At 36.1% G+C, this 15,374-nt stretch overlaps 3 protein-coding genes across 3 annotated transcripts in view; 1 reads left to right on the forward strand and 2 right to left on the reverse strand.

Annotated features, from left to right (window-relative positions):
- Window positions 1–1,415, reverse strand: part of LOC106167955 (tetratricopeptide repeat protein 19, mitochondrial) — a 2,680-nt gene extending 1,265 nt beyond the window's left edge. The window contains exon 1 of the mRNA XM_013546863.2: window positions 1,218–1,415. Within this exon, the coding sequence (XP_013402317.1) occupies window positions 1,218–1,387 (170 nt within the window). The 5' untranslated portion in view covers window positions 1,388–1,415. The remainder of the gene's footprint in view (window positions 1–1,217) is intronic.
- Window positions 1,416–1,574: 159 nt separating this feature from the next.
- On the forward strand, window positions 1,575–13,344 carry LOC106167958 (tudor domain-containing protein 5). The gene is made up of 22 exons (XM_013546865.2): window positions 1,575–2,318; window positions 2,634–2,779; window positions 3,027–3,083; window positions 3,427–3,592; window positions 3,805–3,941; window positions 4,738–4,843; window positions 5,186–5,283; window positions 5,628–5,848; window positions 6,001–6,148; window positions 6,382–6,443; window positions 6,724–6,793; window positions 7,039–7,122; window positions 7,435–7,709; window positions 7,954–8,061; window positions 8,365–8,479; window positions 8,770–8,855; window positions 9,079–9,147; window positions 9,354–9,456; window positions 9,881–10,002; window positions 10,435–10,556; window positions 11,053–11,168; window positions 11,576–13,344. Exons 1-22 carry the CDS (start codon window positions 1,712–1,714, stop codon window positions 12,224–12,226), a joined length of 3,669 nt encoding a protein of 1,222 aa, XP_013402319.2. The 5' UTR covers window positions 1,575–1,711; the 3' UTR covers window positions 12,227–13,344.
- Window positions 13,345–13,541: 197 nt separating this feature from the next.
- Window positions 13,542–15,344, reverse strand: LOC106167959 (gem-associated protein 8). The gene is made up of 3 exons (XM_013546867.2): window positions 14,558–15,344; window positions 14,292–14,363; window positions 13,542–14,075 (listed from the first exon to the last, which is right to left on the reverse strand). The coding sequence occupies exons 1-3, from the start codon at window positions 15,129–15,131 to the stop codon at window positions 13,867–13,869; spliced, it is 855 nt and encodes a 284-aa protein (XP_013402321.2). The 5' UTR covers window positions 15,132–15,344; the 3' UTR covers window positions 13,542–13,866.
- Between the last annotated feature and the right edge of the window lie 30 nt (window positions 15,345–15,374).

Here is a 15,374-nt window from a genome sequence, read left to right on the forward strand (position 1 = left end):
TAACAATTGTAAACAAATTATGAAAGAATTATGTTTTTAAAGTGAGCATATATTACGTTTACCTTTTAACTTATCAGGCCCTGCCATTTACAGGGCTTTTGAGTGTTCCAACTAACTTTTACCGAAAACAAAAAAAAGACGCACTGCAAGCAAAACAAAACACTCATGCACATTTTGAACTGTATACTACTTGGCATAGAAGGCCAATACACTGCATCTTGAATGAAATTTATTTTCTTAAGAATACCAATTAAACTAAAACTAGAAAGGTAAAATAATTGGTAGAAGAAATGTTTAAAACCATATGGTATAATATATCAAAATTAATTGGGCCAAGGGTTATGAAGACCCAAGGAAATCTGTTTCAGAATTATTCATTAACTCCATTTCCTAATGCTAACCACATAGGCATTAATTTCAAGAGCAACTGCCATCAGAGAGCAGGTACGGTAGACATGTTTTTTCAATACCAACACAGTTCAGACAAATTGTCTTTTGTCAACCTTCAATCGGTGTCTATCGTAGTTAATTAAACTTCACTCTGGAACAAAGAACCATGCTCTTTACACTAACACAAGTTGTCATGGTAGCACTATGGTGCTATCATGAAAACGATAAGAAGTATTAACTTTTAACAGACTTTCAGATTAACTTATTTTTTCTACTGTAAATTACCCCCCCCCCCCAAAAAAAAAATAATAATAATAATCAAACCAATGTTCTTCTGCAAGAAACATTTACTTAATGCTTCACAGTGCAACACACAAACTACAACTTAGAATAAAAGACTTATCAATTCCAAGTCAAAAAATACAACTATAAAGAACACCTATGTTAGGTATATATGAGAATGCACTAGAGGCCCCATGCAATCCTGTCCTGCAGCAGCACTGGCCTGCCTGTGACCAGCGACCACCGAGGCCCTCGTTTAACAACCTATAGATACTAAAATCTCTCTTCGCCTAATTTTATATACTTTGTGAAAGAACATTTGGGATAGAACATCTGTGGTATGGAACAAACCCCATGAAAATTGATCAAGGCGAAGTATGTTTTTAAAGTGGCACAAAAGCGCTCAGTGGTCACAGCTTTCTCCAAATCGCTAGGCAAATAAAATTGTGATATGTCCTTTAATTCCAACGGTATACCATTCTGGATAAAAATACCTTTCAGATGATATAACTTGTGTCTGGCACATTCTGATATGCTGTACCTACCTATGTTTGTAACTCCACTGGCAAGATAATTTATATGAAGATCCTATATTTTTGATAATAGTTTGCTTTGTTTGAAAACGACTGACACACTGTTGTGATACTTTACTGTTGACAGAGCGCCAAATAAATAAAAGTTTGGAAAAAACCTCACGTTTCAAGGAGGCTGCCATTTTAGTAAGCACTTATTCCATTAAATGTTTTAATATTGATATGATTTTTTAAATCAAACTAAATCAATCATTATAACAATGACTTATAGCAAATTGCTTATATATTTTACTGGTAAGAATTATTTTTCAAAAGTCCAATTTAATTTTTTTATTTGTAAAGCAAGCATTTCGAAACGCTTCTAGTTATTCTCGACCAACTCAGCTTCACGAGCATATCGTAAAGGACCCGCGAAGACAACACGCTGATGTTTGTTTACTCCTGAATAGTCAAGAAATATGACCGTTTGAGTAATATTATTGAATGAATTACCTTGATTTAACAAAATGTCAGAAAAAGCAAGTCTGAAGAAAGAAACCAAAAAAGAAATACGCGCTGTTTTGCTATCCACACCAAAAGGTCTCTCAGCCAGAGAAGTCTTGGCCGATTACAGAAATTTTCAGGGAAGACCTCTTCCATTTCGTGAACTCGGCTATAACAGCGCGGAAGATTTTTTCAGAGACATCCCAGATGTTTGCACACTCGACTGGGTCCATGGTGAGCTTGTTTTGCGAGGAGTTGCAGACGAGAGCACGAAACATATTGAAAGACTTGTATCTCGTCAAGTGGCCAAGAAGTCGAAACGGCCATCTAGGCGCCCGCCGCCGCGTCGCCCTCCACGGCCCCCGCAGCAACCCACAGTCCCACCTTTCCTGCGGGTAAGGATTAGGGAACTGTTGACTTCATACCCAAGTGGTTTATTAGGTTCCAGCTTTGGACATGCATTTCTAAAACGGTTTGGTCAGAATTTGCCTTACAATCGGCGTGGTTTTAAGTCTATAAGTGACCTTCTGCGATCAATACCTGATATTGTGGACATTGAAGAATTGAGGGGTGGAGGGTTCCGATTACATGCGAAGACTAGCAGACTGTCCACTGCAAACAGAAATGAAGGTATGAGTAATACCATATCAAGTTATGCATTATTAAGGAATTGGAGATGGGGAGGGGTGTGATTTTATTTTACTTTATAATTTTAGAAATAACAAGTGACGTGCCTGTAAAAATTCAGTACTTGTAATAAAAAACTGCTTGCAGTTTGCAGCAAATGTGATATTAATTTAGAGAAAGTATTTTGTATTTAACTGTAAAAAAAATTGAAAATTGGCTAGGTTATGAAGTAATAAATGGTAGTAAATGATATGTTGGTAATGAAAAAAATGATGCACTTTAACTAGATCATACTGATATTGATTTTTGTTGATAAAGCACCTAGCAGTTATAGTAGATATCAAGGCACCACTCACCGACTGTCTCTTAGCTCAGAAAATGAAGATGACAGTGTCTCACAGTTTGATGAACCACCAGATGAGGATGATGGAATGAACGAACAATTCAAAAAGGAGCTTAGAGAGGTGAACATCTATATATGAATAATTGTGTGTAACCCACCCTAGCAGCGCATGATGTGCACGGGCACAGGCTCTCACTCTTTCTCTTTCTCGCGTGCATGCAAATATACACACCAAGAAATGAATATTGGGAATTGTTTTGAAGAGTGAAACTAAACTGTGCATCTCATTCAAAATTTCCAACCTAAAATACAACATTTAACCATGGTATTGTTAAGATTTGTACAAGTAAATTCACCATTTTTGACAGGTCATTAGTCGCAGGAAAAATGGTATGTGGGCAGCAAGGCTTCCTTTTGAATTCAAGGTAAGTAAAGTGACAGTAAATAGCTACCAGTATGACAATTCAGGAAGTGTTTGGTTAAACAGATACATAAACTAGGTTTAGTTATAAAAAGTTAGGTTTATTTATAAGTCATGAGTTTGCAGCACACATTATTTCTGATACTAATTATAAAATTATCTTAGCTATGTATAGAGTTGTGAATTATAAAACTATGACCTTGGTTTTGAGTTCTCCCCTTCTTTATGATGATTTGAGATATTAGTTATTCTTTACCACTTTCTTTTTTTTTTTTTTTTTTTTTTTAACATATTCACATATTCTTGTTAAAATCTGTTACCATAAATCTGGGCCATTTTTTTTACAGCAAGTCCACAATAAAGAGCTTTCATGCAAAGAGTATGGGTTTGCCAGTGTGATAGAGCTTGTGTCCTCTCTCCCAGATATTTTTACCATTGAGCGACCAAACCCGCAGGGTGACTGGCTGCTATATGATGCACAGACTTGGAAACCTAAGAGTTCATCCAATAAAGGTAGTTGTTGTAATGAAATTTAAACCGTTTTTCCCCCTTTTTTCATTTACCAAAAACGGAAGTGATTATTTTTGGTGGGGGGGGGGGGGGGGTCAAGTTATTCCCTATGTACATCATATTTTGCTCTTTTTGCTTATACAATGCTTAATGTTAATTAATTTTCCTATCTTCAAGATAGTCTTAGATATATTTATACATTCGTATTTTATCAGTGCCTGAATCAGCTCAACCAAAGTCATCAGTTGGCACCAAGCCAGAGATTGACCCAAATATCAAAGAAGCTGTGAGACAGGTGCTACTGGCAAATCCAGATGGAGTGTCCTACTTTTCTCTACCAGAAGTTTATAAGGTGAGGGAGTTCAGCTGAATTTCTTTACTTTAGGATTCCTCAAGGACATGCTTGAAGTGATAGATTTATAATATCCTCCAACCCATGGGACTTGACAGCTCTTAATTACTGCATGCCATACACCCCATTTCCATAGATTTTTAGATCGATCTATCCCTGTGGGGAGTCTCACTAGATTACTGTCAGCTTGGCCGGCTTAAGCATCTGTCCCGCCTACTAAAAGCTGTAAGGGGGTAATTAACTATGGTGTCTGCTCGGCTGACTGCAATTTAGCCTGAACCCCCAGGGAGTTAGGTCGATCTAAAACTTAATCTTTAGATCGATCTAAATCTCTGGGAAAGCACCCATACATACACTATGGCTGCATTCAGAACAGTGGGTCAAAAATGGGTCCAAGGGTAAAAAAATGTTGACCCACTAAAAAGCTTGCCGTCTAATCTGCTATTAGACACTGAAAAGATTCTCTATGGAGAAGTATTCAAGTGGGTCTGCACTATTTGACCCTTGGACCAGTTAGTCCACTGATCTAAATGCGGCCTATGAGATAACATGGATCTGTCATATTAACCTAAATGGGTCACATCTTTTTTTATTGGATAGTTTCTCATTTGAAATCCTAGCTTCCCTCCGGATATCCTTCCCATATACCATACCCCAGTGTACAATAAGATTTGTTTAGCAAAGACAAATCAGACCTCAATTTTTCCAGATTTTCAAAGCAAAGTTGTTTATACTTGTAGGAATTTTGACTAAAATTGAGACATTTGCCTATTTAAATGCTGAGTTATTGTTACAGGAGCTGGTGGGAGAAGACCTGCCCATCCAAGAAATGGGGTTCTGTGATTTAGAATCATTAGTGTTGGATCTCACAGACGTGATCCACATGCAGCACAAGGGAGAGGGTAAGTGGACCTATGTATAACACACTTCAATAAAAATTGTTAACAATTTGATACCACAATGACCCCCAAAACTTAACCCATAACATGCAGTGAATCCTCTCACCACCCAGGGGTGCATCTCTGAAGGATAAATGGGAACCCTTACTTACTAAATACCCTAATTGTTGGGTTGCATGCCCTCCTCTATTAATGCTGAATTGAATTCATACTCTGAGAAGAAAAAGTCATTTTTTGTTATTTCTAGAAAATGATTACTATACCCTTTTTGTCAGTATGTCTTTAAAACGTGTAAAAGATATGGTTATTTATATAAACACATACACGGTGCTGCTCTTTCTTCAGGCCAGGTGTTGCTCTTTGCCGCAGATCCCTCGGAATTGCCTGGCAGAAAAGTTACAGACTTTCTCAAGCAACATAGGGCAGAGAAGGAAAGCATACAAGTATGTTGTCAAAGACATACCTTTAACAGATTTGTAACCTTTTAGTGCTTTTTGTATTTTTTCTGTCACATTATGTGTTTTTGCTTAAGGTAAATCTTCAAGGATTGATGGGAATATGAAGCTCATAATTATATCGTCTATGAAGCTTGAAAAAATTAATTCAAATTAGGAAGCATTCCCTCTGGGTTGAATATTTTGTAATTTGGATGTATTTTTTATTTATTTATTTAATTTTTTTTAAAATGAAAGCTGAAAATAATGTTTTCGTGAAAGGATTTTATGACTTTACAAAAATTTAAAATCTGATAACAAGCCCCTTAAAAATCTATACATTGTTTTAATAGGGGTCCATTCCCAGGTCTCTGAGTAGGAAAGGCATCCCCCCAGATGCTGTGGGTCCAGGGGCTTGTTACACCAGGCAGGTGATGCCCCAGCCCTCACCAGCTAACCCACAGCCATACCTGGAGGTGTATGTGTCCAATGTAGTCAATCCTGGACGGTTCTGGCTCATGTTGAAAGGGGACCACACCACCTTGGCTCTGGAGGAGTTGATGGATAGACTGGAGTAAGTCTGAATAGCAGTGAATGTGTGTGTATGTTTATGCATGCGTGTATGTGTGTGTGTGCGCACAAGCATACCACTTTTCATTGTTGTGTCTTTGACAGTGCTAAGACAATTGACATAAAAGTCATCTAACCTTTTTTTTTTCTTTTAAGGGAAGTTTATTATGGACAGGAAGGTGATCGTTATGCTTTACCAGAATCTCTCATAGCCATAGGTCAGCCATGCGTTGCCATCTTTCCTGAAGACCAAAACTGGCATCGTGTCTCAATTACAGGGATTCCTAATATAGATTTTGTTGAGGTAAAAGGAAAATATGTCTTGTATCTTAGTGCTATAAATAAATACAGTAGTTCATCGAACAGTAACCATATAGATTGTTAATGAGAACATGTCAGAAGATGTTTTTCATTCTGTTGGTGCATTTTGTAAATAGATTATCTGAAAGTTGAATCTTAATTATTCCTCACTGTGAGAAAAATTTGAGGGCCTGGTAAGATGTTTTAAGATTTCAGCAACTTCTGTTTGAATTACAGGTTTATTATGTGGATTATGGAAATACCTGCTGTGTTCCAAAGTCATCTCTGAAAATGCTCAAGTAGGTGAAATATACTTTTCATTATTTTCTTTAAAATAGGACATTATAGTGTTTTATATCTGGATCTTTTTCTGCATTAAGGTCCCAGTAACAGTGGTTCACGCTATCAATATGAAGTAGTAAAAATATTGCATAAATACCATATATATGTATTTGACCACATGTCTGCATGCTTTCCTTCTCTGCAATTTGCTGTTTGAGAAAGTTTGAATTCTAAATTGCTTATACCATGATAAATAGTTTTAAAAATTAACTATTATTCTCCTCTTTTTTTTTCCAGAACTCGCTTCTTGAAGCTTCCAGCTCAGGCAATTAGGGCAAGGCTGTCCAATATAAGACCCACAGACAAGGTAAGGTTTGTTATCAGTGAGCCAATTTTATATTTATATAGTACAGCAGTGTGTTTGTCACTACCTTAGGGGCTATATAAGGAAGAGGGCATGTTCAGAAGTGACAAGTAATTGTGTACAGTGGATAGTTGATCCTACTGCTTGAATGATGTAAGTTGTTTAGTGCATATACTATGTATATGTATGTAATTTTTGTTGGATATAAACATCAGTATTCAGAAAACTAAATTGCTTCGTCTTTGTAGAATGGATGGTCTAAAAAGTCAACTAACAGAATGCTGAAGCTTTGTGTCAACAAACTGTTGGTAGCCCTAGAAACACCTTCAGTGGTAAGTCAAATGTGTTGGAAGCTATAAAATATGAAATTGTAATTGCTAGAGAGGCTCCAAATGGATCCTTTATGTGCAAAGTGGTGCATTACTTTATGGTATGTTTTTCTAACATATGGGTTATGGTGGTAGTTATGTGTTTGCTTCTGTGCATTTATAAATTATAAAAGGGGCTGTACTAGGGATTTCTGTTGTCTTAAATCTGTATTTCTTTACTTGCAATATCCTGGCAGTGTCTCTTTAAGTAGTTATATAAAAAAGATGAGTTTTAAACTGGGTTAATCTTATTCTTTTTATGTTTGTATTTTCAAGAACAATGTGTGCTCTGTGTGCCTATGTGATACCTCAGATCCAAACCAAGACGTCCACATCAATGATGTCCTCTGTGCGGAAGGTTTGGCTGAATTTTGGCCAGACGACGAAGACCTTGTCCCAAATACTGATCCCCCTGTCTCTGATCAGCCTATTTTACCACCTGATCTGTCTGCCTTCCCTCAGCCTACCATACAGTCTGAGGCCATAACAGCAGAGGAAGCTGTTGCTCATCACGCATCTGATACAGGTCCAGCAAACTTGTTAGTTGAAAGGTGAGGTGATATTAAATAGTAAGTTTATTTTGATGAAGTGTTATTTCTTACTAATGACTGAAGCAGTATTTCCGTATTCAAGCTGTAAGACTGCATGTGAAATAAAGTTTTAGAGATTTTATTCTTAAAATTGCTTGTATGGGATGTTTAAACCCCCTACCCCCACCCCTTCCTTAAGAAAAAGAAAATAAAGATTAGCCTGACTGACAAACTTGATTTTCATATCTTTTTTGTTTTCCACTAGTGTCACTGAATTAGCCCAGTTGACTAAGGAGTGTGCTGAAAATGCTGAAGGTGACACAGATGAAGAAAGTGATGTTGATGAGGACCTTATCCCAAGATGTGTGAAATTGTAAGCACATAATTTCTTGTCAAAAATTTTGCATCATTTTCCAAATGGCTTTGTCATTAATTTTTTACTGCACTGTAACTGTTATAGTAAATATATACTGTAACTGTGATACTTACATTACACCTAAATTGAAATGTTCATAATTCATTAATTTGTGACAGTTAAATTGTATTTGAAGATTTATTTTAGTAATAACTAGCTCTTTTTACTGAAGATAAATTGAATTATTTTACAGAGGCTATCTTACTTAACCTGTCACTGCCACATACAAAGTTGTCACACAAATAATTCTGTACATTTCAGTATTGAGTTAACAGAGGTACACAGCATGCACTTGATATGCTATCAAGACAAAGGTTATGTGACAAGTGCGGAAATATCCAGCTATCTCTGGGAGAAGGATATATTGAGGTCTTCCGTAGGTATCACATTGCTACAGGACGATATCAGTAATTGATTTCGTCGTTCCCACTGTAAATAGTTGATCTTATCCATAATATTTTTTAATGTTTGGGCATGATTTTTTGGACATTTAAGATTTTTATAGTCCCATTGTTTTAATGTATTATTTTGTTATACTAACTAGTAATTACATATTTTAAAAATGACAGATATAGGCATTTTGAGTACAGTAAGGAGCATGGCAGTCTCCAGTCAGCATGATGACCTTGTAATTCTTCATAATCCCCTCATTTAATTATTTTTTAGTTAAGACACACAAAGACTGGTGCTGAAATAAAGAAAGTGGTTCTTGCTCAAGATGATGAGCCGGAGTTATTTGAGGAATTGAAAGAGTGAGTATTGATCAAATGTTGGGCAAATAAGTATTGAGAAAAGCTTCTAACTTGAGTATTAAAAGATAAATGAAGTTGTGTAAATGAAGTAAACTGTATGTTATTGTCTACATGTATGTCTGATGACGCAAATTATCATCCTTTAGACACACTAAGTGATACCCCACTATTTAAGTTATCTGTACCCAGAATCCATGCGACACATTATAATTGGCTTTTCCAGGTATGAAGTCCCTGGCATTGTTGTTGAAGGTGTAATGAAATCTCACATCACACTCTATGAGCTTGATAGGTAAGTGTGCCTATATTTCAAAAGACTTTTACAAAGAGTGCATTCTTATAACATATTTCACTTATACCTGTTCTTCTTTAATATGAAGGAGTGTTGCTTATGCATAGTCAGTTTCTGTATTGTAAATCCAAATTCTTAGTGTGAAATGATCCAGGTAATATTCTGGATAAGATACATGGTCCTCATAAAGATATTTGATATTTTAGTGTATTAACAATCCTGGATACCTTGGAGTGCCAGGAAGGGGACCTCCTAGATGCCATCAGTGAGCAGATTAAAGCCTTTGATCCTGAAGACCCTTACTGGCAGGTATGGCAACTGCTTATATTATTGGTATATATAATTCTTGTTCACTCATTTAGTTCATAGGTGTCTCCAAGTAAAGGATTTAAAATTGTATATGTTGAGGCTAGTAACTTAACATCTCAGACACACCTATGAAATCAAGGAGTATTTGATATTTTAACCATTGAAAATGTGTTGGTCAGTTATTCATTCACTGCTTGATGCACTGTTTTCCAATAATCTGGTAAATGCTTGCTGATCACTAAGAAAATGGATGAATTGAATTCCCAAAACAGTGTTTTGCTAGTAACATCTAGCAGAGGGGATTCAGAGGTGAAGACGGTCTTTTTTTTATTTTATAATAGTGGTAGATATTGAAAAAACTGTATTTTGTAATAATCTGTATTGACAAAATATGTGATTGTAGAAAATGATTGTCCTGTTTCAGGGGGAAGATAGTGATGAGGGAGAGGATGACAGCTCTAGCGCCAGTGACAGTTTAAAATCTGCAGGCAATCCACTGAATTTAGAAGAGCTCAACCTTGCTGTGAAGGCATTACAGTTTAGAAGGTACTTTAAAGCAAACATATATGTTTAAACCTTGTATAAAATTATAAGCTTAACACCTGCAGACACATTCTGAAAATTTAACAGACAAGGCACGCTTTTAATTGTGACCTGCACATACTGTTTGCCTCCAGTGTTTTTTTTTTTTTACAGAGCAATATCAGTTCACATCAGTTTCACTTTCACTTCCTTTGCCCTGAACTTTTGACTTCTGCAGAATAATCAACAACATACATCATTATAACATAACCCATTTTTACACCTAAAATGGGGGTAACAGGAGAGAGATTAATATTACAGCATCCAGTGTATACTTTTATCGTTTAACATAATGCTTATACTCTCTAGAATGTAGGTAAATATTTATAGTTAGCAAACCTGCCTGAGGACATATAAAATTGCAGAAATTTGAAAGCACATGGTCTCTCTTTGCAGACAGAGAATAATTGATAGTATGGTGGCTGGAGGAAAAAGTCATGCAGTGGACGAGTTGGATCAAGTGGAGGCCAGGATTGTGAAGATTAATCAAATGATCAAGGATTTGTGCAGTAAAGATGGTAATGGTTAACCCAAGGGGATTAATATAACTTGAATGGTACTCAGCATGAGGTTGTTATATTTACATATGTACTAAGTACTGCCATTCACAGTGTGGACTGGTCACTTTTACTTTTGATATATGCAAATAATATGATTGTAAGCCATAATCAGCAACTCTAGCAGTATGTTAAACACAGTATTTTTTACCATTACTTTATGATTCTGTGTCACAAAAGCAGGCTTATAAATTGGCAGCTGATCCCTGGAAACTTACTTATTGAAAATTGAATTTTTATGTAAATTTTGCCTCTAGCCAGCAATTTTAAAGGGGAGTTTTTTCTGATAGTAGACCCCCCTCCCCCTTAGTGAACCCAAATTGAGAAATGGCATATATCTTAGATCAAATTTTGGTGCAGAATAGATTTTACTGATATCATTGTCTGAGTGTAGTTAAATGTTGCTTTAAAATGTTGGCTATGGTAAATTAATGGTGTTATTTACATTTTGGTCTAGCTGCTGACCAGGGGAAAGGGGTGTTGACTGAGGAACAACTGATAAACACTTTAATGGAACAGCAGTATCAAATGCCAAAAGACTCAGGGAAAAATCAGGGAATAATACAACCAAAGGTTTGTTCATACTAGTGAAACAAAAAGAATTGGTCCAGTAAGGTGAAATATGCCTTTTAGTTTGCATTTTTAGTTATACTAAGATGTACTGTATTGTATAACAAATTGGTTGCTCAGGATAATTTAAACCAGACCATAACTATATTATTGACAAATTTGTCAGCAAAATATTTTGTTATTACTTTAGCCAAATTGAGATGCTGAGCATTGGTTAAAATTTACTTTGCAATCTGATTTTATGCAAATAGGGTTAAAACTATTTCTGTTTTATAACTTTTAATATCTTTGCTCCAATGACTTCCGATTCTGATCAAAATCTTATCAAATCTGTAAAGTATGCAATTTGATATCCGAGCTATGATATTGCATTGATATGATATTATATTTGTTTGATATCTTTTTTGCAGCCTAGTGGCCCTACCCATTTAAAATCTGAACCAAGAACCAACATAGTTTCCCCAATCAGAGTTGTTCCCAGTCGCCCAGTTCAGAACTTGACTATCCCTCCCAGCAGTCAGTCTGTCACCAACAACATGGCAGTGGCATCGACATCATTAACACCTCAGCAACAACAACAATTGATGTTACAATACCAGACTATATTGATGACCCAACCACAGCTTCTGCAGACTCCATTGATATCTCTTGGACCAATGCAGCAACAACAGAGTCAGAACACAGCTGCAGCTCATGCTGCTCTGCATCCAAACTTTGTGGCGCCTCAAACTTCCACATATCGGTTGACAGCACCAGCGTATCCCCATGCAGCACCTCAGTTACCGTCTTTGTCCACCCAGACCTTGCCAAATCGTTTAGCTACTCCTGTGCCAAATACTAATTTCCTGGCCCCGCAGATGCCGTCATTATTTCTACAAGGAGCTCCTCAGTGGCAGGCAGTCCCCGGAGTAGGTGGACAAAACATGCTAGGAAATCTTGGAGATATAACGGCCATGATGTCTCAAATGGACTTCGGTGATAGAACGTACCAACTGGGATATGGAACCACAGTGGATCAAAATACTGGACTGCACAAGACGTATAAGAATTTTCCAGAATGAATTCCCAAGTAATGTGGTAGGGCTTTCTGTAAGTAAAGAGTACAAATTGCCTATCGGTGTTGGATGGAGAAATATATACAGAAGTGCTGTATTTTTCTGATAAGGATAATTGTCTACACCTCCTTATTTCTGGTGCTAATTAGAATGATTTGTCCCAGCAGGACAGCTGGTTGATTTCAGAAAACCTTACTTTTTAGACTTTATGTTAGCATGTTAATTATATATGATAAAAATGGTAGAGATAATAGATGTTAGTATTTAGTTAATTCGTATGAAAATTTAAGGCAACAAAACAAAAATACCAAAGAGTTGGAAATGCAATTTTCCCCACTTTTGGTGCAACATTCTTTTTTAGTAGCATTTGTTGCCGTGCCTACTTACATTATCTCAGGAAGTTTTTTTTCATTAAGATGATATTAAGATATAGTAACTTTTTACTTTGTAGACAAACATTTTTTTAATTCATTACTTGGCCATGTTAGCTACGTATCTAAGTTTTTAAATTCTTTAGTTGGCCATGTTATCTACATAGGATTTAATTTTAATAATGGTATGTTTAGTGTGGGCTTCAGGTCAGTGAATTGCAGATAAAGAATTTACTAATTGATGGCCATTTCATGACCTAATTTTGATTTTAATTTGAGATAGTTAATAAAAGTTTCACATGTTGATTGTAATATGCCAAATGTCATGCCAAAACTGAAAGTTTGAAGTCTTCACTGAACTTTTCAAAAACTGAAGTTGGTTAGAAAAGTACCATGATGTTTCTAAAGTGAAATGGTGTTAAAGGTCACATTTAATATTGTTCCTGTTATTACTTCAATTGTAAATGTTGATTTTTTTACGTTACCAAGGTCAGTATTTAGTCAAAGTCATTGTATGAGTGTTATTAATAAGGTGCTGTATTGCAATCATGAACAAGTCCATATTGTATAGTACTGTGAAAGGTGCACAATAATGACTAGTGTGTGAGAGCAATTACTTGTGACTGTTCAAAGAATAATTCTTTTTATATACTGGAATAGGGGCATCATCAAGCTTAAGAAATAACTGTAATGAAGGTTCTTGCAAGCATCATGTACTCCTAATCCTTTAAATAAATATTTTTTCTACTTAAATTTTGCTTTGTTTTAATTTGTTAGCCATGCAGTGAAAATGGCTGTGCTTGAGCTGATGTTGTTGACATGCAATTTTTCATGGTAAAAAAAAAGAAAAAAAAAACTAGACAATTTTGTTTACCAAATATATATATATATATATATATATATATATATATATATATATATATCCTATCGCTAGGTTCAAGAGTGACCAATTTTAAACAGGTTAAAAAGTTGTAATTTAATCAAATTGCACTTTACAAAGTTGCATTCCGACTTCCAGGCAAGCCAATTAACTAGGCAAATATTTGGTGCATTGAGAAAGTGTTCGTTTCAAATGTCCCAAGCTGCTAATATTTCACATAGACCAGTCATGATTTCTAACTACAGAGCCATGGGAAGTGATTGGTAGATGAATTTTTAAAATCTTGTTCTATTCCTTCAAACTGAAAAGATGACTGTACCCCTTGTCCAGTATTCAGTCATGATGCTATTTAACATGATACTGACATGACGTGTTGTCACTTTTCATAAGACATTCTAAAATTTAATATTCAGTGGCATATTGGGCCAAAGTTTTGGTTGCTTGATGTCACAATTTCTATCAAATGTCAGTTGCATTGCAGTCTCCATTCCATGTATCATTGCAGCATGTTTCCCATACAACAGCTTCATCTGTGTGGTGCGCTTTGCACCTGGGCGCTCAGATGGAGCATGGGCACTGGCTCTGGACTTGGTGGCAGCAGTCACTGGAATTGTGATATAAAGGGTGACTGTCATTCATTTATAAATTAAGAAATGGTACACAGGAGTGTCTTTACACGCTCTGATAAATATGTCAAGTCAAACTATGATAAAATTGCGTTCTGTAAAATGAGGTACGTATTATTTTCAAGGAGGCAAGGATTAGTACAGCCTGTGCATCTGACAAAATGTAAATGTAACATTGATCACCAGTCACTTACCTCCTTCTATGTCAATATAATCACTTTCAATTCCTTTGTCAGCATTATTCTCTTCTTCACGTCTCATGGCATCTAAAATGGATACATTTGTAAAAGTTTATCATTAAGGAAAAAAAAAAGAAAGAAAAATGCAAAGTGAGCAATTGAGATGTGTACCCATAACTGTATGAATGTAAATTAATTCTGCAATAATCTAAAAATTAATCATATCAAAAAATAAAACATGTATAAATAAAGGATGTCACAAACATTTGTATGCACTGTACCTCTTTCCTTTCGATGCTTGGCAGAAGCCTCAAAAAATGCCAGCATTTCATCTGTAATATGCATCTCAAATTCATGTGAGTCTCCTTCATTTGTGACCACATCTTCAGAAAAACTGACACGACTGCTGGACCGACTGCTAGAGTTTCTCTTCCTTTTCCTCTTTTTTGATGCCTTTGAATGCTTCATTTGTCTGCTTTTTGTATCAGAGGTATGGGAGGGTGTTTGTGAACTGCGTCTGTGTGCTGATGCATGTTTTGACATCTGCGCTAATGCTGGGTTGCTAAGGTAACATGGAAGCATAAATGGCATCCAGTGGTATCCGGCGAACTTCAATCCCCTGTCTGGTGTTTTTGTCGTCTGCTGATTACAATTCATTACTGATCGGTAATGGGTCCAGTATCTCTGAAAATAAGGATGTTCATACCATGGCCTTCCCCCTAAACTCTCCCAGTCTAATAGATATTTCTTTCTATGAGTATCTGCTGTGTTTTGATTATGTTCAATGCTACTTGCTTTATCAACCTCTGGAGTGTCAGAAGCTGAAAACGTGGCTTGTTCTGACGGTGGATTCATACGAGTTCTCCAAGGCACTTGCAGCAAACTTGTGACTTTATGAATGATAAGAAAGCTCGTTTAGTCATTCAGATGAAAAATGTTTATCCTCGGTTGTCAGCATTCACACCTTACAGAGCCAAAATTTTATATTTTTGTACAGCAGAGTTATCAATACCAACTTTTTGCAAGCTTGCAGCTCCAGCTAAAATGGGTAAAACGCTCAGTCGATGCTCTAAGTGAAGTGATAAGCCAAGATGAGCC

Source organism: Lingula anatina, chromosome 3 (assembly GCF_051362555.1).
Source record: "Lingula anatina isolate TDL-2025a chromosome 3, LinAna3.0, whole genome shotgun sequence".
Lineage (NCBI taxonomy): Eukaryota > Metazoa > Brachiopoda > Lingulata > Lingulida > Lingulidae > Lingula > Lingula anatina.